The sequence below is a fragment of the Columba livia genome, chromosome 16 (genome assembly GCF_036013475.1).
Source record: "Columba livia isolate bColLiv1 breed racing homer chromosome 16, bColLiv1.pat.W.v2, whole genome shotgun sequence".
Lineage (NCBI taxonomy): Eukaryota > Metazoa > Chordata > Aves > Columbiformes > Columbidae > Columba > Columba livia.
Window position 1 is genome coordinate 6821590 of NC_088617.1, and position 26842 is coordinate 6848431.

At 58.7% G+C, this 26842-nt stretch overlaps 2 protein-coding genes and 1 long non-coding RNA gene across 4 annotated transcripts; 2 read left to right on the forward strand and 1 right to left on the reverse strand.

Annotated features, from left to right (window-relative positions):
• The first annotated feature begins 783 nt into the window (after window positions 1-783).
• C16H20orf204 (chromosome 16 C20orf204 homolog) lies at window positions 784-6158 on the forward strand. Of its 2 annotated transcripts, none has more exons than XM_065032286.1 (5): window positions 784-1220; window positions 4261-4395; window positions 4619-4681; window positions 4785-4934; window positions 5858-6158. In XM_065032286.1, exons 1-5 carry the CDS (start codon window positions 1020-1022, stop codon window positions 6011-6013), a joined length of 705 nt encoding a protein of 234 aa, XP_064888358.1. In that variant the 5' UTR covers window positions 784-1019; the 3' UTR covers window positions 6014-6158. The 2 variants fall into 2 exon arrangements, with proteins under 2 accessions (XP_064888358.1, XP_064888357.1); XM_065032285.1 differs by having other exon boundaries at window positions 881-1220; window positions 5882-6158.
• A 5684-nt stretch (window positions 6159-11842) lies between these two features.
• LOC102096959 (ammonium transporter Rh type A-like) lies at window positions 11843-13479 on the reverse strand. The gene has a single exon (XM_065032284.1). The coding sequence runs from the start codon at window positions 13360-13362 to the stop codon at window positions 11977-11979; it is 1386 nt and encodes a 461-aa protein (XP_064888356.1). The 5' UTR covers window positions 13363-13479; the 3' UTR covers window positions 11843-11976.
• A 7668-nt stretch (window positions 13480-21147) lies between these two features.
• On the forward strand, window positions 21148-23823 carry LOC110355747 (uncharacterized). The gene is made up of 3 exons (XR_002408611.2): window positions 21148-22057; window positions 22460-22570; window positions 23097-23823. It is a non-coding gene; the product is annotated as an uncharacterized LOC110355747 (long non-coding RNA).
• Window positions 23824-26842: the final 3019 nt, after the last annotated feature.

The following is a 26842-nucleotide window of genomic DNA, read 5'->3' on the forward strand; positions in this document are numbered from 1 at the left end:
GATTGTTTCCCCCACTGTGCACTGAGATGTGCTGGGAGCCCCAGCAGGGGAACCAGCGCTGGACGCTGCTCCGCAGCCACCAGCTCTGTGTCCCTGCAGCTCCCCCTTTCCTGGCCCAGGGGGTCACAGGCCTTGGGTTTGGGTTTTTTGTAGATAAAAGGGATCATCAGTCTTAGAGCCTTCTAATGTTTGTAGATGTCTGTGGTTTTTAAATGGATTATGGCATCTATGAATTTTAACTATATATAGAGCTCAATAAAGAAGTTATATGGGTCCTGTCTTCAGCGCTATGCTGTGTTTGCCGTTGTTCCCTCTTTGCGTGGAGGAACGTTCTTGCCAACCTGGGAAGAGCTGGATTATTCAGCCATTTGTTTTATCTCCTCTGAAAATGCACGTGTTCCACTCTTCCCGTTGCTGTCGGTTCATTTATATTTTTTTCCATTGCATCTTGCACAAAAGCAGTCGAAGCAGTTTTGTGTTGATGTGCCTGTTCAAACCTCAGAGGGGAAGCAGGAGGGGTCTCTGGCTGAAACCTTGGGGTGTTTTAGGGGTCTCAGGCTCGATGGTTGCTTCTCTTGTGTCTGAGCACTGACCGGTCGGCGGCAGCTGCTCATGGCAAATCCAGAGTGACAACAATCAGCACAAACACTAACAGCAGTCAACTGCAGGGGGGTCTGTGTTCCTGGGCTCCAGCACCCCTCTGCAGCACCAAATACAGCCCTGTTCCACCTCCCCTGGCATAAGGACACACATCGGCTGGGATCCCCAGGTGGGTGAGACCATGGGTGCTGCCACTGCTGGCCCCTTGGGCCATTCAGGGCAGAGGGACCCTCTCCCACCTGACCCTTTGGCCACAGCTGCTCACTGAGAGCAGGACATGTCCCCTGCACCCCGGACTTGTCCCCTGCAGCCCCAGGGGTGACTCCCCTACCCTGCTTTTCCTGCCTTATCTGCCACCTTCCCCCCTCCGGCCTTGGTGCTCTCCCGGGGGCAGCAGGTGCCGGGTGGGCTGGGAGGCGATGCCAGGGCCGCGCTCCCCGCGGGGGCCGGGGCTGGGCTGCGGGCGGTGTGGCCGCCGTGTCCCGTCCCCTCCCACCGTGGAGCCAAGTTCAAACCGCGGGCCCCGGCGAGCGGGAACGCGGCGGAGGGGCCGGGCCGGGCTCCCCGGGAGCCGCCGCAGGGTCCGCACCGGCGGACCCCGGCTCCCGTGGGGCTCCATGGTGAGTGCGCCGGGGCGGCTGCCCCTTCCTGGCCCGGGGGTTGCGGCTCTGCGGGCGGGGTCGGGCCGTTCCCCCTTCCCGGGACCCCCCTGCGCTGGGCGGGGGTGGCGGGCACCGGACCGGAGTCCCCCGCACCGCCGGAATGGGGTCGATTCGGCCGGGGTGGGACTCGCAGCAGCCGGGATGGGGTTTGGGACCCGTCGGGACGCTGCTGGTTCTCCTGGGATGGGGCTTGGACTGGCTGGGAGAGGGGCCGGTCCGGTCGGGAAGGGGCTGGTCCAGCCGGGAAAAGCCCTCGGACTGGTCGGGATGGGGCCGGTCAGGCCAGGAAAGGGCTTGGACCAGTGGGAACGGGGCTGGGCTGGGTCAGGATGGAAGGATCGCGGCAGGACGGATCTAGGAGTCGGTGGGAAAAGGGCTCTGGTCCGACTGGGAGGATTGGTCCAGAGGGACCGGGCTGATGTGGCCAGGACGGGGCTTGAACCTGGCTGGTCCCGAGCGGGGAGAAGAGGGTCTGTCACTGCCTGGGGCTGTGGCAGGTGCTGGGGCTCTGAGTGGTGACCGTGTCCCTTTGCGTAGGAGGGTGTTGGGAATAGGGTCCATCTATCTGGAAGGACCTGGATACCCCAGTATGGCCAGCGCTGTCCCTTGCTGGGTGGCTGGGGCTCGCATGAGTACCGCCGGGAGCTGCTCTATCAGTCATGGTGATTTCCCTTATCTCCTTGTATTTGCTGGAGGATTAGCCTGGAAGAGATTAGCTTCCCCTGCCAGGCGCAGCGGGCTGTGACCATCCTGTCCCTGACAGCACTGCTGTGGGAAGGGACATCCCTGACCCCGGGGCTGCCCTGCTGCTTCAGGGGTGGGAGCAAGGGGAGAAGGAATCACCCCAAAGCAGCTGCTGAATTTATCTTCCTGCATCCTGAAGGGTGGGGAGCAATGGCCAGGACTGGGGGTTGCTGGTTTTGTCACTCCTCTGCACCCCTCACTTGTCATCGCTGCCTCCCTGCACTCTAGGAGGGTGGGAAGTCTCTACTGCACTCCCCGAGCTCCCGTCCCGGCTCCTCGCTGAGCGTTTTTAACCGCCGGCTGTGCTTCCTCCCGTGCTAAGGACACAGAGCCTGGTGCCAGGCTCGGCTGCCTGGAAATGCTGTAAGTGGTGTGCTTTCTCCTGGAATTCGGTCCCAGTTGTTTAATAAGCCACTTCAGGGAAGTCATTCCCAGTTTTGTGGTAAAATCGCGTGGCCTTTTCTTCCCAGTGGAGGAGGCTTCCTGAAAGCAATCCTTAGACTTTGGACAGGGTGTCCTCATGGAAGCAGCACTCTCCTTTGGCGTCCCTGAGGATTATACCCTCAGCTCTCTGCTGAATCACCTTTGGGGAGAGATCTCTGTGCAGTAGCATGTGGAAGGTCTTCCCTGCCCTTTCCAGGGCGCAGCACGGCTCTACTGGGAAGCGTGTGGCCACGAAGGAAGCTGAAGAGCCCGATGGGATTTGTACCAGTTGTACACGGATTTGCTCATCTCCTCGCACGTGCTTCTGCTCTGAGGTGGTGCCTCCGTCCATGGATTCCCAGACTTGCGGCGTGTCAGGCTTTGCTTCGTGTTACACTGCCATAGCTCCTGCTGAGCTGTGGGAGAAGGAGTGTGAGGAGAAGCTTCCTCACTCTTTTGGAGCTGGGACCAGCCTTTATGGAGCGGGGAGCACAGAGTGGGTGCAGGTTTTACAAACAAACCCTCCAGGTCCCCCACAAAGGGCAGGATGGATGGTGTCTGCCTGGACTCAGACCTCAGAAGGGAACTTCTTGCTCCTGGCTTCTCTGAGTGAAAGGCCAAGCCCCAGAGGCAGACACGTCTGGGATGGCAGCGAACCCCCTGAGATGCGGCTCAGGACAGGCAGATACCGGCAGCGAGTGGAGCCACCGGCTCCTTCCTCCTCGCTCGTGCTTTGGCTGCAGTGCAGTGTTGCATATTTGGAAGGAGCTGAGCTGCTCTCTGCCTGCCCAGACCTGACGCCCAGAGCAGGGGGGGCTGGAAGGGATTTTTGGGGGGCTTTTTCCTGCAAACGGGAGATGATAGAAATGCCCCAGTGCCAGGATGGGGACTCAGTGCCGTGCTGTCTCTCAGCGATGCAGAGACGTGAAGGGCTGTCGGGCTCCTTTCCTGGCAGATGCTGCGTGTGGATTGGGCTTCCCATCCTTGCCCTGTTGCTGTGGGACAGCTCAAATATCCCCGGTCACCTGAGGCTGCGCTGGCTTTTCTTCAAAGCCCCAGGACTTGTCCCTCGGAGGGTCCGGCTGCCCCCTCGCCGTGCCCCCCGCCAGCTCGGATGTCAGCACTTGGGTTTCCCCGCGCTGCTGGAGCCAGCTCAGGGCTGCCGGGACGCGCTGGCGAGAGTGGACGCTTGTGCTGCTTCAGTCTGGCTTTTGCATGAAGGCACCTGAGCCTGGGGGCAAGTGTGGGCTGGAAGAAACACTGAATAAAAGCCCAGCGGCCCCCCAGCTAGCGGGGGTTGTGCCTGTGCCATGGGGAGTGCAGAGGGCATCCTTCTGAGGGTGCCCCAAGCCGTTTGTGCCAAGGCAAGGATGTGGCTCCTGCCTCTAGCTCCTCTCCAAAGAGCAGGGCACATCCCTTCCTGCTCCCCTTGATTCTTGGTGGGTGAGGGCTTAACCTTAATGTATGGGGGACCCTGTTGGGGTGGAGAACTTAGGGACAGACCCTACAAAACTACAAAAGTCCCTGCCACACCTGTGTGCCACATACCTGGCTGCTGGCACTGGAGAGAGCACAGTGTGTGCCATGTGCAGTGGAGCTGGAGTGGATTCTCAAGGGCTTTATTCCAAGAGGGGACAGTCAGGCTGGCAGGATGTCCCCTGGGAGAGGAGACAGTGGCTCTCCATCCTGCACACGCTGCGTCAGCAGAGGAGGGAACAGGTCTGAGGGAGAGGAGCTGAAGGCAAAGCCTGGAGTGTCCCTTCATCCCTCATCCCTTCATCCCTCATCCCTGGCTTCCCTCCCTGGTTGACACTGACCCTTCCCCGCACAGATTCTCCCCCGGGTGCTCTCCTGCACTGTTCTGCTCCTCCTGTTCGTTGCTGTGCTGAGCAGAGGGAAGAGGTGCAGCATCACCAAAATCCTCCGGCAGTACCGCGCCGTCATCTTCCATGAGATCCAGAACTTGGTGAGTGGTGGGGCAGGGTTGCCCAGGACCCTGGTCCCCTTCTGGATGCAGCCCCGCTGTGGGATGTGGGAGGGGAGGGATGAGCTTTGAAGTTTAATAAGGGGCTGGCCGCTTTGCTGGCATTACTGGGGAGAGCGCTGTGTTTGAACTGGGGATTCCTGCCCCGCGTGGGAAGCACCGATGCTCTGAGGTGCCTGATCTTCTCCTTGTTTTATTTCTCCAGAAAAACCTGAGCAGGTCAGAGGACAGGAGCGGGAGGGCTGGGCCAGCTTGTCGTTCAAACAAGGTGAGCACTAAGAGACCCAGAGCTGCGGTGGTGTGTGGGCTGAGCCCCTGGGGAGCCATCAAGCCGCCCTGCCACTGGGACCATGTGCTTCTCCGCTCTCCAGGACCAGAAGATCCTACTCTCCATCTACAACATCAGCATGTCCCTGAGGGAGGTGGCCGGCACCCTGCACGGCCCTGAGGAGCTGGCGGTGTGGAAGGTGGCCAGAAACACTGACTTCGTGCTTAGGGAGAACTGCAGGAAAATCAGCAAGGTGGGAGCTCTGTCCCTTCCCAGTCACCCCAGTGGCTCCCAGTTCCCCACCTCAGGCCGTGGGCAGAACCTGCCCTGTTGCTGCCGATGAGAGGTCTCCAGGCTCTGCCCGCAGCATCACAGGGGGGTGAGGGTCTGTGCTGGGTTGGTGGCTGGGGGATGCTGATGGCACAGTCCAGTGAGCTTTAGGTGGGCTGGGGAGGGAAAATCAGCTGGGACAGCGTGGGACAGGTTGAGGGGTTTTGCCACCAGCTCCCAAGCGGGTTTGTTCGCCTGTGCCACAATGCCATAGCTGATGGGAACACGGAGCCTCGTCCCCACGGAATGTTTGCCCCGTGGGTTGGCTCGCCCAGTCCTGCTCTCACTCCTGGGTGCTCATTGGCAAGAACTGGGATTTCTCTGCAAAGGGCTGATCTGGGCTCCCCGGTATCCCTGGGGCCCTGCTGGGATCCCCTAAAGCAGCGCCAGCAACTCATTAACCATCGGGGAGAACCCGGGCAGCCAAGTGCCGGCTCCCCAGCTCTGCCCGATGCTGGGGGTGTCGTGGTGCTGGGGGTGTTCTTCAACTGGGACCAACCCTGCTGGGGTTTACTGGTGTGGGATGGAGCTGCTGCTGGTCTCCAAGCTGCCTGCAGAGCTGACCTGCCCATCTGCCCTGTCCGTGGATGTGCTGTGGGGTGCATGCTGCTGGCTTGGGGGGTGACAGGCACCTCTGGGGACCCCCGGGGATCCAAGAGCATCCTTGGCATGGCCTCGGGCAGTTCAGCCACCCCAGCCTGCAGCTTTGCCACACAAAGCTCACATACACGAGCTGTGATGTCCCAGGGTACATTCTCAGTGCCAGGTTTTGGCTTTCATCCCCCTGACTAATGCCCATGTGGTGTGGGGGGTGGTGTTTCTGCTCCCTCGGCACGCTGACCACAGAGCCCACCGCCCATCCCGGCACAGCCCCGGCGCGGGGGACACGGCCGCAGGAGGAAGCAGCTGCGGGAGATCAGGAGGAAGGTGGAGAGGTTGGCGACCTGCTGGGAGAAGCTCTATGCCCTGCACGCCCTCCGCTGTGCCCCCCGGGACTCCTAGGGACACCGCGCCGGAGGAATGCACTGCTCGGCACCGTGGCTGCCGGTGTCTCGCTTGGAAACCTGGGAAAACCTCAACCCTGAAGGCAGCAGAGTTTCTATCGGTGGGTGCCTGGTTGAATTTATCCTCCTGATTGAAGCGGTACCCAGGGAGCAGCCCCATCGCCCGTGGTGGGGGCTGGAGGGCTGGCCTGTCCTGGGATGGCTGTGGCAGAAAGCTGGAACACCTGAAACGTGAGGGAGAAGAACGGAAAGAGCTGAAAAAAGGAGGTGAAGTGTTGGATTTCTGTGATGCTCTTGGCCCTGCATCACCTGCTGCTTTCTTGGGGACAGTGGTTGCTTTTTGGGGGAGAAAGAGGATGCACAGGACCATGGCTTGGAGGGCTGTTCTGGAAATGGGATAGCTGCACATCCATAAGGCTGTGAGAGTGGCCAGGCTGCCAAGAGGGACATGTGTCCCTCGTGCGCTGTTGGGGCAGGGGGACCAGCTGGGTACCCGTGGTGGATGGGGAAACCTGGGTGCATCACTGAGTGCCCAGGGAAGCCCAGGGAGCACCGGTGCTCACCAATAAACAACAAAACCCCAGGCAGCTGCTCGAGGCCTCAGGGATGGGCAGCACTGCAGGGGGAGCTGGCTGCCCAGCACTGTGGGTGCCCTGACACCCCCCAGCAAAGCCAAGCCTGGAGGGACGTGGGCTTCGGTGAGATGGGGAGCATCCTGCCTCATCCCCGTGCCCTGCCAGTGCCCTGGCCGGCTCCCTGCTCCCTCGTTCAGTGCCAAACAGTCTCTGGGAAATGAAAAATAAAACCTCATCTTCCCCAGAAGCCCTTCAGGTGCTTTATCGGGTGACCTAGAGGCTCTCGTTCCATGGATGGGGCTGGCATGGTGCGGGCTCCAGGCACAGTGCAGGGGCCATACGAGCCCAGGAAGGCGCGGGCAGTGGCGGTGGCTGCTGTGGCATCCTCTGCCCATTGTGCCAGCATCCCTGGCCACCAGGCCGCCATCCTGCTGGTGCGTGGGTGGTGGCTCTGCTGCAGGAGCTGCTTTTCTGGGAGCTCATTCCCCTCCCCGAGCTGCGGGCAGGGCTGGAGCAGTGTTTAGGTAGGGGAGGGCTCTTTTGTGCCCCTGCCTCAGTTTCTCCAGCCCATCTGTGTTCAGGTGGACACTGTCACAGCCGTGAGTGTGGCCAGCCCTGGCTTTGTGGCTGTGGGGACAGCTGTGACACGAGGTGGCAGCAGTGGGCTGTGTGCACTGAGCGGAGCCGGACGGCTGCCCACAGGCATGTGTCCCCATGGACAGGGTGTCCCCACAGTCGGGTGTCCCCACATTCAGGGCCACATGGCCACCCGGACGCTGGGCACACCAACATCCCCTGTCCCCACCAGAGCATTGGCCAATTCCCTGGTCACGGTGAGGGTACAGCAGGGGGGAGCAATGGGTTTTGCCCATGGTTGGGACCGCCACCCATGTGACTTGGAGGGGATGGGGGACATGACTCCCTGGGGGTTTCTCTGGGAGTTCCAGCGCTGTTGGGGGTAGGGGGATGCAGGGAGTGGGGGGCAGGGGACACTCCAGGGTCCTTGTCCACCCCCTGCCAGGGACTCTGCTTGGGGGTGAGAGCAAGGGGCTGCAGGGCGTGCTGCTGCTTTTGTGGGGTCCCACCAGGGCCTGTGGATGTTTAGCAGGATCAGTCCTGCTGCCTCCGTGGTGGGTTTTGCAAGGGTTTGGATTCGAGTTTTCCCCCTCTCATCCCAGCCACCATCCCCAAATATAACAACAATCCCCACAACATCCCACCAGCATCTCAATGGCCCTGCGGGGGTGTTGTGATGGTCCCGTCAGGACCCAGTGACTTGTGCGCTGGTGTGAGTGGGACAGTGGCTCGGGCCAGGGTGACTCACTGCCTTCTTCTGCGTCAAGGCTGGAGCAAAGTCCCCTCCCTTCTCCGCCGACTCGTCAGCGCCTTCCTAGATAGAGCAATAATCGGCTCTGTTTGTTACCTTGCCTGTGCAGGCAGCAACAGGGAAGCGCCGTGTGCTGCCTGTAAACCCATTTGGCATCTCATCCCGGCTGCCTGTGCAGGCAGAAAATAGGGGAGGATGCATCCAGTGCTGCCAGTTTGGTGTCTGCGTGCTGGTGGGAGATGTGTGCCGGCATTTGCAGGGGTTTGTAAGCACTGGTGTACTTGCCGTGAGCTCACCGTGAGCTTACTGTGCGCACCGGGAAGGGGAGAGGGGGCCCGGTGCCGCGGCAGGAATGAGCGCATGGAAAGGAAGGAAAGAGTGAAGGAAGAGGCTGAAGGGAGGGAGGGGAAAAGTGAGGTCGCAATGCCGGTGGAATCACAGCAAAAAAACAGCCGGAAAAAGGAAACAAGGCCCTGAAAAGTCAAATAAAAATAGCAGCGAGGCGAACTCAAGTGTGCAGCACATGGGAGTGAGCGCATTTCCTTCGAGGGCAGCACTGCACGCTCCTGCCTGCCCCGGGGGGGCCGCTCTGATGTGGCTCCAGCAGCCGCTGCCGCCGTGGTCTCCCCCGTGCTGTGGCAGCCGGTCGGTGCCCGGGCAGCCCCCACCTCACCCATGGTGTGGGCAAGGTTGCCGTGTATGCTTGGGCACGCTATGGGTCAGGATGTGCAAAGGTTGCACACGTGTGTGTTAAAACCTGGGGGGAGCTCACCGGCCGTGCCCTCGCCCCCCCGCCCTGTGCCATGCACCGCCGGCTGATGGCCTTGCCAGATGCATCCGAGCTCTGTGCAAACAGCTCGATCACAGCTTCCTCCCCGCGCTGCTTGTTTTGCAATCATGGCGGGGCCTGCAGGGAGATGGGGGTCTGTGGGGGGGCCCGTGGGGATGGGGACGGGTATGGAGATAGGGGTGTGTTCTCCCTACCAGGACCAGCGTCCTGCATTCCTACCTGGCTGCAGGCTGAGCTCGAAGACAGGAGCAGACCCCAGCGTGCCCAGCGGACCATGCCCAGGGACCTTGCCGGGGGACGGTGGCTGCCATATTTCTGCAGAGCCAATGCTGGAGGCACGTTTCGCCCCTTTGGGCCATCACCATTCCATCCAAATGCAGCTGCCCCAGAGCTGTCATCATTTCAGGGTGCCAGCAACCCCCCTGGCCATTGTCCGGGTGTCCCTCACCCATATGGGCCCCCTGTTTCTGTCCTCATCCCCCTGGCAAGCGGGGCCGGTCCCCTGGCTGCCCCGGTGCTGGGGGGCACTGGCACACGCAGGCTGTGTCTGACAAAGCAAAGCAGCGTTTTTTTGTTCTCTCCCATCTCCCTGCAGCATCGTAAAGCTGTTGAAAGCCTAGATTTACGGTGTGATAAACACTGGGGGCTCTGCTGAATATTTTACTGCTCCATCCTTTGGAGAGCAACTGGTTTGGAGGAGCGGGGAGAGCCGGGCGCGGGGCGGCACCCCCAGCGGCATCACTGCCCGGCTCCAGCTGGAGGACAGCGGGTCCTGGGGGACAGGGACGGTTGGGAGTGGGCTGCGCTGTGGTCCACGTGGGTCCTGGAACCCCCCACCACGGGACGCCGGGTGCCTGAGCCCCTCCAGGCAGTGGGAACGTGCTGAACCCCCATTTCCTGGGCCCGTTACTGGTTTTGAAGGCATCTGCTGAGCAGATTGTGGTACGGTGTGCCTGTGCCAGGACATGCCAGCCGAGAGCAGGGGTGCGCCCAGCCCGGCTCCGGCTGCTCGCCCTCCCCGTAGGTGCCGCGGGCTGCTCGGCGGGAGGCTGATCCCGCTGGGGAGGGCTGGGGGAGGCTGGGAAGCAGCTCTGCCCTGCTCCACCGCCTCCGCCAGCAAGAAGTTTACAGCCGCGAGGAGTGTGCATGTGTATGTGAGTGCAAGTATATGTCTGTGCATGCATGCACATATGTGTGTGCATGTGAACATGTGTGTGTGTGCATGTGATTATGGGTGTGTGCATGGGGGTGTGTGTGTGCATGTAGGTGTGCATGCAGTTTTGTGTGTGCAGGAGTGTGTGCATGTGCCTATGTGTATGGGTGCATGCATGTGATTATGGGTGTGTGCATGTGATTATGGGTGTGTGCATGGATGCGTGTGTGCATGGAGGTGTGCACGTCATTTTGTGTGTGCATGCGTGTGCACGAGTGTGTGTGACTATGTGCATGTGTGTATGGGTGCATGCATGAGATTATGAGTGTGTGTGTACGGATTTCCCTGTGCGCATGGGTGTATGCATGCTTGTGTGTGTGCACGGATGCGTGCATCCAGGTTTTTGTCTGTGCATGAGTATGCGTGCATGTGCATGCGAATATGTGTGTGTGTGCGTGATTCCTTTCCATGGCTGCTTCCTGAGGGATTGGCTGCAGCCCCTGGCACCCTCCTCCTGGCTGCCGGAGCCGGGCACGGGGGCCACCAGTGGGACGGGATGCCGGGCTCAGTGAGTCGCCAGCTCGTGCCGAGGCTGATGCTGCCGGTCCAGGTCCTGATGGCATTGTGGCTCCCTGGGCGGGCGCTGGCTCCAGTGGCTCTTGACGCCTGGCAGGAGCCGGGAGCAGCGAGGGACCCGGCTCCAGCACCAGCGCAGGGCCTGGCCACCCCAACCCGCCGAGGAGCCGGGGGGCTGCTGGGGCTCCGCTGGGGACTGAGGGGGGCACCAAGCTTCCCCCCACCGCTGTGGCCCCCCAGCCCTGCTGCTCAGCCCACAGCATCCTGCGCCGGGGCCCATTGTTCGTCTGTGGGGCATGATTCTTTTGTCAGAGCTTGGTAATATTTTATTCTAACAATTAACCAAACCCGCCCGGGCTCTCGAGCCTGTTTGTGATTATTGGAGGGCAAATTCCCCAGCCTCGCTCCCTCGTGGCGTGGCTCCGCCTGGGGAGGGGATCCAGCCCCTTTCTCACTGCCACAAGCTTGGGGACCCCCAACCGCGCCAAGAGCCCCCCACTCCTGCAGCTGGCGCTGGGGGGGTTCAGTGGCCATGACCCCCTCGTGAGCCTGCAAGCATCGCCGACATTGTCTCTGTGGCAGCAGGACCATGGTGGTGCAGGGGCAGCGGTGACTCATAGTGGGGGGGATGTGAATCACAGCTTCGCTCCCCGGGCAGGATGCGGCCCCGGGCTCACAGCTTGCCGCATGCAAGCGCTGGACCGCAGGCTTTGTCCTCGGTGGGGTGGCAGCAGCTCGCTGCCCGTCTGGGATGGGATGGGCCGGGATGGGGCTGCTGCTCTTCCTTGGGGCCCCCCAGCATCCTGGGATGCTGGCACAGCTTTCGCAGCTTCAGCTTTGGGGTGGGATGAGGGTGCTTTAGTGTCTGGGTGATCTCTCTGAGGGTCCTTTCTGTGCTCAGGCTGGGTCTTCATCACCACTTGCTGCACCAGTGGTAAAAAAAGCTGCACCTCCCTTTGCAGCATATCCCAGAGAGGAGTTTGTCCAGAATGGGTTGTCAAATCCCTGTGAGATCCTTCGCTCGGGGCCAGCTCAGCTCATCCCACCTCACCCCACTGCTGTGTTCCCACAGATGCTGAGACCCCAGCCTGGTACCGTGGCTGGAGCCGCGGCTGGAGCCGGCAGCTCTCACTGGTGCTGCCTGTTCTGGGCAGAGGAGCTGGAGCTGAGCGTCAGGACGGGCACTGTGGGTGATGCCACCCAATGGGAGTGAAGCAGCTGGTGCTGGTGCCCTGTGGCGGGGCTGTCCAGGTCAGCTGGGGGTTGTTATCTGTGCTGGGGGAGACAACCCTGGAGGTTTTCTATTCAGTTGGATGGATAGAGGGAACCTGGGAGCAGCCGGGACACAGAGGGGGTTCACAGCCGCAGGGCGGGAGGACAGAGGAGGGACTGGTGCCACAGTGCTGCCTGGCACTGCCAGCATCCTCGGTGGCTGGGGCCAAGTGTAGGCAGGGAGTGGGCACAGGCAGCGCGTCTGTCCTGCGGCTGATGGGGTAGAAGGGACCAACCCCTGAGCTAGTCCTCCGGCCCTGGCCAGTGCCTACACCTGCTCCTTCAGAGCCAGAACTTCTTCCTCAGCTGTGCTGCATGGCCCCTGGCTCCCAGCTTGATCCATCATCTTAAAATACAGCGAGTCGTCAAGGCAGAGCCGCTCGGGCGGCTGGGCCAGGCAGGGCAGCCGGAGTGCAGCACCGGTGAGCAGCCCAGTGACCAGTGAGCCACCGACGGCCACTGCCAGCCCCGCCACCTGGCACAACGCCTGCCCACCCGCCCCACTGTCCCCCCACTGTCTCCATGCTGCCTCGCTGGCATTGCCCCTGGTGTGGGACACCTGGGACCTAGAGGTGTCCTCAGATGCTGCCAGGATGGCCACAGCGCTGGCTGCAGCACCCAGGATGCCAGGCAAGCCATGGAGGTTGTGGATGCCACACTGGTCCTGGAGCAGGAGCTTTCTGGCGAGGAATGGGGTGAGGAACCTGAAGCCAAGGACACACACCATGGCTGAGAGGCTGCCCAGGGTGAGGGCAGCCACCGGTGACACGGCCATATTGGCCACTGCACCAATGGCCACCCCTCCAGCTAGGCTGCCATTCTGCAGGTCGCCAGGGCTGAGCTTGCCATCCCTCTCCAGCAGGCTGGAGGCCACCACTGTTGTCAGGGCGCTGGCGCTCATGGCCAGGAGGGTGTTCAGGATGGCGCGGTTCTGGGCATCTCCTGGTTGGCAGAGGACGGCCACAAAGCTAGGCCAGAAAACCCAGAGGATGAGGGTCCCCACTAGGGACATGAGGTCAGATCGGGGTGTCGGGGTCTCCTTGGGGTGCACCGGCCACCGTACTGCCCCAAACAGAGCCCTGGACACACCAAGGCCAAAATAGCATGAGAAGACATGGATTGTGATGGTGCCCCCCACATCCAGGACACCCAGCCGGGTGACGATGGCCCACTCGCTGGCAAGGTAGACAGGGACTTCACAGGTGGCCACGACGAGGAGCTGGCAGGGGCTGGTCCTCCCCAGGACAGCCCCCACGGAGATGAGCACCGTCACGGCAGCGAACTCGGCGGCGAGGAGGTTGTGGAGGTCCAGGTGTACCTGGCCGTGGTGGAAGCGATGGAGCAAGCCCTGCAGCACCAGCGCCCATTGCGTGGAGAAGTTGAGCAGGAGGAAGTTGTGGGTGAGGACACTGAGCCCGTAACGGGGTAGGAATGTCAGCAGGAGCCCCAGCCCCACCACCAGCATCACCTGGATGTCCTGGAAGAGGGGGAAGATGCTGTAGAGCTGGTTGGCCACCACACTGGCATCCTCTGCCTGCACCGCGGGCTCATCGTAGGTGACGAAGAGGGCGAAGAAGAGGAGCAGGACACCCTGGAAGAGCCCCAGGGAGAGAGGCAGGAGGCGGTGGGGACAGGCAGGGGGTGACACAGCCATCCCAGGGTGGACAGGAGGGGACGGTGATCGGTGGGGCAGCTGGGCATGGGGCGGCAGCACCTGCAGGACGAGCTCCCCTTGTTTCTACATCAGGGTTTTATGGCCACAGTTAATTTTTAACTGAAGATATAAGTTTATGTGCCAGAAGAGGAGCTTTTTCCCCTACCCTTCTTTAAACACAACACCCATAAATTACCCACGTGCTCTTGTTTGGTCGCCATAAAAAGTAGATGTGGGGGGGTCAGGATTTTGAAGGGAAACAAGAGAAAACAGCCATGGGGCAGAGCGGGGAATAAGGACAATCTGCAAGGAGCCATCTGGGGATGAGGGTACCAGGGCACACACCCCCACTTAACCCATCCCAGGAATGGGGACCAAGTCACTGAAGTTTCCAGAACAATGCTGGAGCTCAGACCCCCCCAGATCCCAGCCTGGCTCTGCCGCATCCCACCCGGAGTTGACTCCGGCACCACCACCACCCCACACTATGGGATGATGCTCGTTTTGCTCGGCAGTTGCCCGGATTTTGTGAAGCACCAAAAAGCTCTGAAATCAGGGCCGAGAAGGTCGTTTTCTCACAGGTTTGCATTGGCTTGAATGGCTGGAAATTCATTAACAATTAGTGCGCGAGAAAAACAAAGCCCAGAGCAGCCAAGCAGCTACCCCGAAGTTTCTGGGTTGCTGCTTAGTGTGACATTTTGCCAGTGAATGTCTGGAAAAAAAAAAATAAAAAAAAATATATGAGAACCACAAGAACAAAAGGCAGAAGGGTTGGTAAATATTTGTTCCAGAGAGAAGATATTTTTGTGCTGTCCCTGATCTCAACACCCCTGCCGCGGGCGCTGGCTCCGCGCCGCTCTTCGTCATTGTTACTGGAGGATGAGGCAGGCGAGGGCGCAAAATGGGAAACAATTGTTGAATAATCTGCGCAAGGCTCCTCTGCCAAACCCTCCCCGGCCATTTTTCATCCCAAAGATGCTGGAAAATGGGGACAAGGTATAGGAGGAGGAGGTGCTTTGAAGGCAGTGCCGTTGGGGTTTAAGAAGAGTTGTGTTGTGCCCAAGCCATTGCCAAGGGCAGCGAAGTGGGGTGAGAACCGTGGGTGGAGGTTTGCGGGATGGACTTGGGATATTTGTCCATCCATAATGTGTCCCTGGTGATGCCAATGGCAGCGGGTGCTCCTGCTGCCCAAGGAAACAGGGGCAATGGGTGTGGATGCAAGCACAGCCTCCCCCACCTCTTGCTCGTGTAAAAAAGGCACAGAAAGGCAACTTCAGCCCTCTGACCTTCTTCCTTGGCACGCCATGCCAGCCCGCCAAAGGGATTTTCAAGGGGAGAGCCTGGTGCAGCAAAACCTCTTTGGTTGATGGTGGGTGATGCTCGGAGCAGGGAGTGCTCTTCAAATGAAGGAGCTGGGCTGCTCCTCAGGGCCTGGGGAAGCGTTTTGGCCCTGACCAAGCAAGGGAGCCACATGAGAGCAAGGGCAGGGTTTCCCCGGCAAGCTGGACAGCGGGTGCTCGGGGCTGCATGCTCATCCCTGTGCGCTCGCTCCCCTCCCGCTGCCCTGCAGCAGCTCAGCCTCCCCCTTCTCCCCTTCCCACTTTGGTTCAGGGCTTTTTTTAAAGTGAGTTTCAATAAAACACTGAAAGAAAAAGCTTTTGAAAAGGTCTTCTGAAAAGCAGAGTGCCTCGAAGATTGCCAAGTGATGGCAAAGTGCCTCCTGTGAGGAGGAGGAGGAAGATGCTGAAGGAGATGTATCCTCCTGGAGCATGTCAGCACTGCCAGATCTGCTGGAAAGAATAAGCATCATGTCAGGAGGTTTGGGATGTACAAGCCCTCCTGCATCCAGCTTGCTGGATCAGAGATGGTGACATGGGATGTGGCAGCGTGGGGACAGGGGTGTTTTAGGAGGTGACATGGCTCCTTGTCTCGGCTGGCGAGCGATAGGGAGTTGCAGGCTCAGCAGGATGTCCTTGCATACGTGCTGTTTTTCCACCTGTGAATCTTGCCCTGGCAGCACTCAGGGATTGGAGGTGTTTATCTGGGCTCCCAGAATGGCAGAAACCAATGGAGGGGTCCCCACAAGACCCACAGCCCCCACATCCCTCCCACCAGCATCCCCAGATCTGCTGCATCCACCGCCAGCGCACAGACACACATGGGGACTGGAGACAGCCACTACCACATTCCTTTGCCGAGCCCTTCTCTTGGGAAAAAAACCACCACCGTCAGCCTCCTCAACCCCAAATGAGATGAGATGCAAAAAGCAGTGATGTCCAAGCACGCCCCAGACCAAAGACCCTGCTGGCGTGCAGATTAAAAAATAACTTTTATGGTACCCATAAAAGAAGGTCGAAGTTTCAAGAGGTCGCTGGGAAGGTGAAAGTCCCCCCCATCCTGGAGCACCCCTGAGGGTAGCAAATGATTAACCGCACGGTGCAGGGTACGCCGGTGGGATGCTGCGGTGCTGGGGGGGGAACTGGTGTCGGGGGGACAGTCTGATCCCTCCAGTAACATTTTCCAGGCTTGGAGAATTTTCTTTCGGCACCAAAGGAGCGAGGCTTGGGGATGGAGGAAGCATCTGGCGCGGGCCGGGGCAGCGGGGAGGCGAGCATTGAATTCCACCCCCCACGTCCCCCTTTCACTGTGTGGGCAGTTGTTTTATGGCAGAAGGGGCTGGGGAACCATTTTAGCATGGATCCACGCTGAGACTGCTCGAGGAGTTCCCCGCTGAGGGCTGGATACAAAGAAAAGCTGAATTAACCGAGGGTCATATAAGGCAACAGGATCTGACAGATCCGAGCCAATATACGCTGGCAACAGCCAGTCCGTGGCACTGTGAGAAAACACTCCTGCAAATTTAACAAATCCCTACGGTCTAGAAAGTCATGTACAAGAAATTACTAATGAAGGGATCTAGTCATATCTGGATTTCCAGACGTTGGTCGTGCTCCCACCGCGTTCTTTGCAGGCCATATAAGTCCATGGATCTGAATCCCGGGCGCTGGAGAAGCAGGAGGATTGTTCCGATCGGCTCGTCTGACCTCCTGCGTCAGCTCCCGGCGAGGACGGGACGGATGCTCAGCCCTGCCGGGCGGCGGCGGCCGGATCCTGCGGCCCTGCCGCCCTCGGGTGGGATGGAGGTGCCCAAAAATGAGTGTGAGGTTTGGGGACACCGTGGTGGCACAGGGGTGTCCCCCCCCATGGTGATGCCCTGGCACCCCGGGGATGGGTGATGGGGACCTGCTGGAGGGAGCAGGAGGTTCATCCCCTCGGCTGGAGCACCTCAAAAATCCCCATTCTCTAAAAATTCTGCTGCAACCCATGGAGCTGCATCTGCTCCAGCCTCTCTGTAGGTCCTACATACACACTCGCCTGGTGTCTGAGCGAGCTGAGAGCGAGCACCGCCAGAGCTTTAAAAGCCCAAATCCAGCTCTGGCCCCAGGAGCTGCGGTGCCGAGTGTCAGGAGGTGGGTGGGGGACCAGTCCCTCCTGCCCAGCCCCTCACAACCAGGTCCTACCGGGGCGGGGGGGACACAAAGCCGAACAGACGTCACAGCGGCATCACGCGGTCCGAGCGGCCTTCTCCATCTTGTTAGCACATTGTGTAACACAACATGTGGAGGCGCTGGGACCGCACACACATGCACTCCCCGACAGCCCAACCGGGGGGAAAAGAGGAGAAAAAAAAAAAAAAGAAAAAGAAAAAAAAAAAAGGAAGCAATTTAAGCTTTGAATCTTTCTCTTTAAAATGTTCTCATGGCTTCATTAGAATTTGCAGCCACAGAGGCTTTGAAGAGCATGGTATAAGGAGTGAAACATCTGGAAAAATTAGGATTAATGAAAACATAATTCCCAAGACTAAAGGAAAGATTAATCCTGCGTTACCACTTGTGTGTTCCACAGCTTTTCCCCAGCTCGTAACACTGAACTTATTAAATCGCCCTGAGCTGAGTTTTCCTTTTTCTCTCTCTCTCTCTTCCCTATTGAGCCCAATGGAAGTGACTGATGCTGAATCTGACGATAAGGACTGTGCCGAGCAGCGTGGGGACATCGCCTGCCCCACGCCCAGGTGGGCACCCATGGCCTGCCGGACCATGGGTGGGGTCCCACGGGGTGGGGGTCCCATGGAGTGGGGGTCTCATGGGATGGGTGTCCTGTGGGTGCTGGGGGTGTCTGTGCTGGCGCGATGGGTGCTGCACCCCAGTGGGGCTGCACCTGCTCCTGTGCCCCTGAGCAGGATGGGGCCTGACCAGCTCATGAGATGGGGGAGGACACCGGTGAATTGAAGGATAAATATAGAATAAACTGCCCTGCTCTGCTTCCAGATGGATGCACCTCAAATCCTGGGGTCAGTTTTGGGCCCCTCAAGACAAGAAAGCCTTTGAGGTGCTGGAGCGAGTTCAGAGGAGAGAATGGAGCTGGGGAAGGGGCTGGAGCACAAGTGTGATGGGAGCAGCTGAGGGACCTGGGGGGTTCAGCCTGGAGAACAGGAGCTGAGGGGAGACAGGAACACAAACAGCCTCAAGTTGTGCCAGGGGACGTTGAGGTTGGATCTTGGGAACAATTTCTTCCTCAAAGGGCTGTCGGGCATTGGAACAGGCTGCCGAGGGCAGTGCTGGAGTCACCATCCCTGGAGGGTTGAACAGGCACGGAGATGAGGTTCTCAGGGACATGGGTCAGTGCCAGGGGTGGGGGAACGGTTGGACTTGATCATCTTGAGGGTCTCTTCCATCCAAAATGACTCTATGATCCTATGCCATGCCACGTGCTGTGCCCACGCTGGCACCACCCTCTGCTCCAGAAACATCTGCGTTTTGTTGCCGCGGGGCCAGGCTTTGAGCAGGGGCTGTGCTGGGCTCTGGGGCCACAGTGTGGACATGACACACCATGGCACCAGGGAGCACTGGGGACTCGCCCTGGCTGTGCCAGCCCCAACTTGAGCCCCCTGGGCAGGGCTGGCCTGGGGTCTTGGGCTGCTCTGGAGCAGAGCTCAGACATGTGGAGGATCTAATGGGGGAAGATGCTCCTGGGTGACAAGAGTTTTTGTCCCTGGAAAATGCAGCAGCAAATTCCTCCTTATTTTAGGGCAGCGATGCCACTGGCAAGTAGCACATGAGTGGCAGCATCAGTTGGGGAAGGCACATCAGATGTTTCTCCCTGCAGCTTCGTCACCGTGGACACTAATTTGTAAAAAGGGATGGAGTCAGGGTCGGAGCGTGTCTCTCCCTAGATTAAGAGGCAGCGAAGCCCTCTCTAGCCTGGTGCTTCTTGAGAAGAATGAAAGAAAGCAGATTCCACTGCATTACGTCTTCATCCGTCCCATGCTGGGTGCGGGGAGGCTGGGCAGTGCCAGCCCAGCGCTGGGGCCAGCTCTGCCGCGCAGCCCACCCCAGCAAACAGCTGCTGCTGGCCCCGCGCTGCTGCAGTCCCCCTCGGGGTACCAGGATGGTCTGGGGGGTCGGAGGAGCCGCGTGGGATGGAGATGGGGAGCAACACCCGCTCTGCAAGTCCTTGCTGGGGTTTGGGTGAGCTTTTGCCTTCTGGGTGCTCCCCAGGACCTCATGATGGGGAACTAGATGTGGGCTGCACCCCCTCTTCGCCTGCGGGCCCCACCACAGCTGGGGCTGCAGCCAGCTGGGGACAAAGGAGTGTTTTCCCCATGCATAGCGAAAAAAGGGCTTGTTTGCTCCATGCACGGGAGGGAAAGGCTTTTTTGCCCCATGCATGGAAGAAAAGGGCTCATTTGCCCCATGCACAAGGGAAAAGGGCTTGTTTGCTCCATGCATAGGGGGAAAAAGATTTGTTTGCTCCATGCATGGGAGAAAAGGGCTCGTTTGCTCTGAGCACGGGGCTAAGGAAGGGACAGCCTGCCCTGGGCTGGGGTGGGCTGCAGGGGCAGCCACTGCCCTGCAGAAGGGGAGGCTGCCAGGGGACCCGATGGGACCCCGCTCCCTCCTTCCCACGCTGCCGCCCCGCTCAGCACTCCCGCTTATTTTCCAGAGAGGAAACCGGCAACCTTGCTATTATTTTTTTCTAATTTTTTTCATGTTTGTTTTTTTTCCCCCCCGTTCACATGTGTCGTGGCGGAGCCCAGCTGGGGGGCAGCGGTGCCGGGTGCCGTCGGGCGCCAGGTGCCGTCAGGGCGGCGCGGGAGGTGCCCGTCGGCCGTGGCGGGACAATGGCGGCGACAGCCCACGGCGCTCGCGCCCGTATTGTGTGAGCGAGGAGGAGATGGATGAAGGTCACATCCTGCCACTCTTCCGATGCCCGGCACCAGGAAAAAGCTGTGCTTTGTAAATATAAAAATAAACAACAAACTCTTCCCCCCATTTACCACCTTCCCCCCACCTTGAAGAAAACAACAACAGCCCCTGCGGTATCGCAGCCACCTGCTCAGGGAAGTGATTTTTCATATAGGCAGGAAATGGGGGGTCTAATTAAATCTGGGGTCAAGAACATAAAGGGAGAACAAAGTTTATTTAGGAGGGGCCAGAAGGGTGGGAGGGGGGTGCTCAGCGGGGCTGCGGATGCGTGTGACTCCATGGGACAGAGTTTCATAGAATCATAGAATCATTTCAGTTGGAAGGGACCCTTAGGATCATCGAGTCCGACCATTTCAGTGGGGCTGGCGTGGCGCAGGGGTTATTTTGGCCCCGGGGTGGGTTGCAGAGCATTGCTTTCGTCCCACTATCAGGTCACCCCTGGTCCCTCTTCCTGGGGACAGTGGTGGCAGCTCGGTCCTTGCCGGGGCAGGGATGTGCTTGGGGAGTCCCTGTTGTCCCTGTTCCCCGTGGGTGGAGAAAGGAGCCCGGGGAGCGTCACGCTCAGACCTACAAGAGTGTCCCCAGCCTTCAGCGAGATCATATGAGGTTCCTGTTTCACAAGCCGGAGGATGGCATTTCCATTGTGCTCGCCGGGGATGTGTTGCAACGGGGCAGCCGCTTCCATCCTTTGTCCTCCTGCCCGCAGAGGAGGAGTCTCAGCTTCTGCCAGGGTGACCCGTCACACCCTGTCCCCCCCTTACACCGAATTCAGCTCTGCTGGCTTCAACAGCCCCCCGGCGGGTCCCAGCCATGGGCATCACCCGCACCACCAGCAATCTCCAGCTCAAAGGATGCCACCACACTGGGTACCCTTGTCTGGAGGGTCCCCATGGAGTATGGGGACATCGTGAAGGCGATGCCCCATCTCGAGCCCCTGCTGGTGCTGACCCTGGGGTATCCTGGCCACCTCTGCTGCCTGCTCCTGCCTAATTTTCACAATCAATGAATTAACGAGGGGTTGACCCCCACCAAAGCCCTGCTGCGGACCCCTGGGTGCTGGTGGCAGTGCCCACTCCCCCGGGTTGATGTCACCGTCCTGGCCCCACACTCCTGCCCACAGTAGGCAGCTGCTGGATTTTGGGAAGCAATGCAGGAATCTCTGCCTTTGCTGGGCTCTTCCAGCCCAGACCCACTTTCTATCCCCCAGCCGGGCCCAACGCGCTGAATCTAAAGTAACACAGCATTGTTACGAAAAATAATTAAAACCCAACAAAAAGGCGAGAGGCAGCTGGAATCGGAGCGAGCCAGGCTGGTGTAACCCTTTGCGGGCAGGGCAGGCAGGGCAGGCAGGAGACCAGCATCCTGCATCCCCCTGTGCCTGCGGGAGTGGAAAGGGAGGTGACAGGTGTCCCAGCTCTCGAGGTGTCCCAGTACAGACCACGAGCAGGACTGGAGGCAGACTTGGGGCAGGATAGGGAATGATTCCCCATGGGAAAAGGGGAACTCGTGCCCTGGAGGCTTGTAAACCAACAGGATTCTTGCCCAGACTTTAGGGATGCTGGGTGTACCGTGGTCCCCACATCCATGATGACGGATGGGATGTGCAACCTGGGGACACTCAACCCAGGAGCTGCCCACCCCCCTCCCCACCCTGCAGAGAAGCATCAGGTCCCTTCTGTGACCACCAAATGGATGCAGGTGCCACCCACCATGCCAGCTGGGTGTTCCCTCCCTGCCACCAGCATCTCACCACCGAGCAGGGTACCAGAGGTGGCGACACAGGGCTGAGGACGCGTCCCCAGCCGCGGGCCATGCTCCAGCTGGGCGCTGTTTTGTAAGGACTCCTGGGCCTCTGCGGCACAGAGATAAGCCCAAGAATTCGCCGTCGGTTCCAAATATCCCATCCGCTTCCTCCCGCCGTCCTCGCCGCCGCTCCAGCCCGCTTGTCTCATTTCCGCAGCCTCGCGCTGGGGGGAGTTTTTCCTGTTTTCCCCCCCCCGGCCGCGGGGCGGTGGCGGGGGGCTGCGGGGTGCAGGGAGGAAAGGCAGGACAATGGGCGCGGGCAGGGATGGGCAGCTGCCCACCGCCCCCACCAGGGGTCTGCACTGGGGACATGGGGATTTGCTCGGTGGCCCAGGATGGGGTTGGGAGAGGCAGATGGGTGGCAGCAGGGGTGGCAGGTGGCAACGGTGGGGACGCGGGTCCTGGGCTGAGCTGAGATTGCAGATGCGGTTTCTTTTCCTTTCCTTTTATTATTTCTTTCTTTTTCTTTTTCTTTTTTTATTTTTTTTTTCTCTAAGGGTTTTGCTGTAAATCAACCCAAGCTCCCTCCGGAGCATCTTTTCTGTGCCACAGTGGGTGACACCAGCTGGAGGACCCCCCCCATCCACCTGAGCATCACCCCAGCGTGAGAACAGGGATGGAGCCAGGTACCGCCGCTCAGCCCAGCAAAGCTCTTGGTGGAGGGACCCTGCGATCCACAGGGAGATGAAACCTCCACCCAGAGCCACGATTTAGGGTCCCTCTAGTAAAAACCACCCACCGCAACCCCACACACAGCGTGGGAGAGCAGCATCCCCTGGGGACTGTCACCTCCCAGGGGCCGTGATGTGGGGCGAGGGGGCTGGGATGCAGCTCCCCCATCCCAAACCGCAGCCCCGGGAAAAGAGGGATCTGCTCTTGGGCTTTGCTTGCTTGGAGCCCAGCATCCTCCCAAATGGCTGGAGGGCAGCACTGCATCCCCTCTGGTTTTGGGGAGGGGAGAAGTTTCTTGCCCCCAGCCTCTGGGCTGAATGTGAGTGTTTACTCGCTGCCTTTCTCACCGCTCGCAGCGTGGCAGGAGTTATTCAAAGGCGGGCGGAAGTGAGCGCAGCAACTGAAACAACAATGAAAAGGAAACAAAGCTTGAAAAATTCTCCGTTCATAAATCAAGTGAACTGCAGGTGATCCCCGAGCAGGAGTGAGCTGAAGAACAGACCCGGCTCGGGAGGGGGCATGGCTGGGGTGTCCTGGGCTGGTTCTGGGTGATGCTGGGGTTGGTGTCCCTGTCCCCAGGGCTGCACATCAGGGGCTTTAGGGCAGGAGAGGTGCAAGGATCTCTGGGTTAATTTTTATTATATGTAAGCAGATCTGGGTGAGAGAGGTGAAGCTGCAGCCTGGGGATGGGATGGGGTCCCTGCTGTGGCCCCCCAAGGCTGGCAGAGCAGGGAGACGGGGCTCTGAGGGTGCTCCAGAAGCTGCAGAACCCCTTGGCTCCCTCTTCACCTCCTCTGCAGCTTCCTGCCTTCCTTTTGGGGTGAAACACACCAGTTTGGAAGCAATGGAACCGATGCCGTGCATGCACACGTGGCTCCAAGCCGCGGCCGTGCCGTGGAAGATGCCAGGGTTAACGGGAGACGGTCCAGGGCTCTTGGCGGCATCAGGCCATGGCTCCTTGCTGAGATCTCATAAAGGCTTTTTCCTCCTTAGGAAGAGGAGCTGCTGTCTTGGGACGGGCTTCTCGGCGTTGGCAGCATCCCTGCGCGGACAGAAAACCTCTCCCCATCCCAGCCAGGTCCTGCAGCATCTTGCTACAGGGGAGATGGGGAGCAGTTTGGACAAAGCCAGGTCTGCCCTCCTCACTGTCCCCTCTCTGCCAGCCCCTGTGAGCTGAGACCCCACCTTGGGGACACTGAAGGGGAGCTCATGCCTTTGGGATCCATGGATGGCTCCAAGCACTGAGCTGGTGGCAGCAGGCTGAACCGTACAGTGGAGAAAAGGAAATGGTCCCGGTCCCCATGCTGGGAAAGCCAGGCAGGATTGTATCTCCCCCACCCCATTATCCATCCCCCCTTCCATGATTTCCCTGTCATCTTGTCTTTCGGCAGAGCTGGAAAACTGGGAGACGACCGTAAATAAATCCTGTGTCTTTAAGCCGTTCTGTACAGTACAAGAAAACGCACTCGTTGAATTACAGCTTTTTAATCAAATACATGTAACCATGTCACTTAAAGTGCTCGCGAAAAGCAGGGGGAAAAAAAAAAGCTCAACACAATTGGAAGAGCATGATATTAAAACCAGCTGCTTGCTTACCCCCACCACAGTTAATAGTTTTTGAATGTTCTGAATGAGAGAGAAACCAGAGCCAAGCTCCACTTTCATGTCCATCTTTCTGATCAAGCCCTGTCAGACGGGGGGAGCCGGGCAGCCTGGCACAGTGATGGGGATGGGGGGAACGCGGGAGGGCTGTGCTCCTCTCTCCTGCCGCTTCTCCCGTCCTCTTGGGCTTTGTCCCCATGGTGACAGGGATGTGGCAGCCCGTGGGCTTCCTTTCAGAAAAGGAGCAAGCCTGGAAATGTGAGTGCAGGTTGCCCAAGCCCTGTGGCGATGAGGGATGCTGCCTTGGGACATCACCATTGTGTCATGTCCCACTCTGGCCACGTTCAACCCAGCTCCACCTCCTGATGCTTCTTCCTGTGCGTTGGCATCACCACTGCCGTAGCTCGTCCCCCATGGGTGCTGTGGCGCCATGGTGCCCACAGCATCCCAGCGTGCCGGCGCGGTCCCCAATGCCACATCCCCGTGTCCTGCCCCCTTGGGGCACACACGCCTGGACCACCTCGGTGTCTGCCTCCAGCCTCGCTGGCCACTGACTCCCCCAGCACCGCCTGCCAACCACCCCGGGCTGTGTGGTTCCCCCGTAACATGGACCAACGCTCATTAAGCGTGAGGCAAAGACCACCAAATATGTCAAAACACACTTAAAATTTATTGTTTCATACCATACATTTGAGTCTCTTGAACGCCGGCCAGTGTTTCTCCCTCTCCACGATGGGGCCTATCTGCTGTCACCGACACTTCGCATATATGTATAGCCCGCTTGCTTTCTGTCTTTTTTTTTTCCCCCTTCTTTCTTTACATGAAAAATACAAACAATTGATGGAAAATGTACATTCGTTCCATATGGGACGGTCGAAGCATGGAGAGGAGCCAGGAGAGTCATTTTTAGGCAAACTCCTCTCTCCAGCGGATGGCTGGATGGCTTCCCAGAACGGCCCCGCGCGGCCTGGCCTGACTCTCCTGACGAGCCTCAGACAGTCTGTGACGCTCCCGCATGCGGGGGGGGACGTGATTCAGCTCCCTGCTGGGCTCATTCCTCCTGGGGGATGCTGAGCGCAGGAGGAGGGAGAGGTTTCCACTGAGACCCCTGCAATGTCCCAGATGGGCTGAGCCTGGCTGTGTGAGATGGTGATGGGGAGACTTGCTTTGCATGGGAGGTTGAGTTAGCTTAGTTGGGTTGGTTACACTAGGTTGAGTTGGTTCGCTTGTGTTGGGTAAGGTTGAGATAGGTTGGTTGGGTTGGTTAGGCTAGGTTGAGTTGTTTAGTCTGGGATAGGTTGGTTGGGATGGATTGGATAAGGTTGGTTGGGTTGGTTAGGCTAGGTTGAGTTGTTGTCTTTTGTTGTGTTAGGCTGGGATAGGTTGGGAGAGGTTGGTTAGGATGTGTTAGATTGGTTGGGTTGAGTTCATTAGTCTAGGTTGGGTTGCTTTCAGTTGCATTGTGTTGCCTTTGGCTGGGCTGGGTATCCTTTGGTTGGGCTGGCTCATTTTGGGTTGTGTTGGGTTATGCTGGGTTGTCCTGGCTTGTGTTGGGTTGGGTTGCACTGCATCAGTTGCCTTGGTTGTCTTGGGTTGTGCTGCCTTGATCTGTGTTGCCTTGAGTTGGGTTGTATTGGATTGTGTGACCTCTGGAGAGCACTTCCAACCCTTTCATGGTCCTGTGGCCTCTGGGAGGGATGTGAAGGCTGTTGGGGACAATGCTGGGAGCCTGGGGACCACAACCAGGGATCCACTAGTGATGGAGATGCAGAAAAAAAATGCTAAAAAGTATGAGTTTCAGGCTGCGCAGATTTTCCAGGACACATTAAGAACTCCTTACTGGCTTATTTTCTTTTTCTTTTAAAAAGCCTGTAATGCTTATGATACCATGGCCCTGATTTGCTGCAGAGAACTGCCCTCCTCTGCTTGGAAACTGTGGGGAGCAGAGCTGGGGGGAGCATCCATCCATCCATCACCCCCCCGGGCGCTCCGGGCACGGCCGTGGAGGAAACAGGGCCTTTCCTGTCCTGCAAGGAGTGCTGAGATTTTTACACGTTTCCTTTCCCAAACTGGGCTGCAAAACAGAAAGTTGGGGAAGGTTTGGGAACTTTTCTTCGTCTCGGTCAGGAAAGGTTGTGCTGGGAACGTTTGGAAACTTTCTTTGCATTTTAACCTTTTCCCTTTGGTTAACCTCTACAGCACATAATGCTGTTACATCTCTAAATGGTTTGCCTCCCATCTAAAAAAACCTGGAAACTTTTTTTTTCCAATGCTCTTTTTCTCGAGTCAGGAAATGTTTTGGAACCATTTCCCACAAACAGGTTTGGTTTTGATAAATCTTCTTTTTTTTTTATTTTGGTGGAAGAGCGAAAAAAAAATATCCCATCAATAGCTGTAGAGCAGCTGCTTGGTACCGCGGGTGGGGGACCAGCACCGGCAGCCTCTTCTCATTCCCACTGGTGTCCCCACCGCAGGGATGTGTGGTGCTGAGCACCCAAAATACATGTACAAGGAGATTTAATTTCCCATTAACATCCCAGCTGGGATGATTTCATTGAGGCTACATGTCCGCAGGTGCGTATGGGTGTTCCCTCCCCTCCGGTGGCTCCAGACCAGAATGTCTCCGGCTTCTCTGGAGCTTCCACCGGCTGCCCCGGTGTGTCCTGCTCACCGCTGGCTCAGCCGCGGCTTCGGCCTCAGGAGCTGCGAATCACCGGGCTGGCTGGCACATGCTGTTTTAATATTTGAGTGATGTCATCCAGCACTCTATAATGCCGTAAAAAAACCAGAACATCTATAAACCTGACCAGTGAACCTCCAGCAGAACACACACGTGCACGGGTGTGCACACGGGTGTGCACGTGTGTACACATGCATGGACGTGTGTGCAAACAGACACACATGCACATGCACAGATGCACAGAGACGCATGCCTGCACACAGATGCACACACACATGGATGCACATGCTTATGCACACGTGGATACACACATGTGCATGTGCAGATGCACACGTGGGTGCACATGCAGACATGCACATGCAGACATGCACATGCAGATACACAAAATGGGACACACAGACATAGATATGCAGAGATGCACACACATATGCATGCACACGGGTACCCAGGGGTGCAC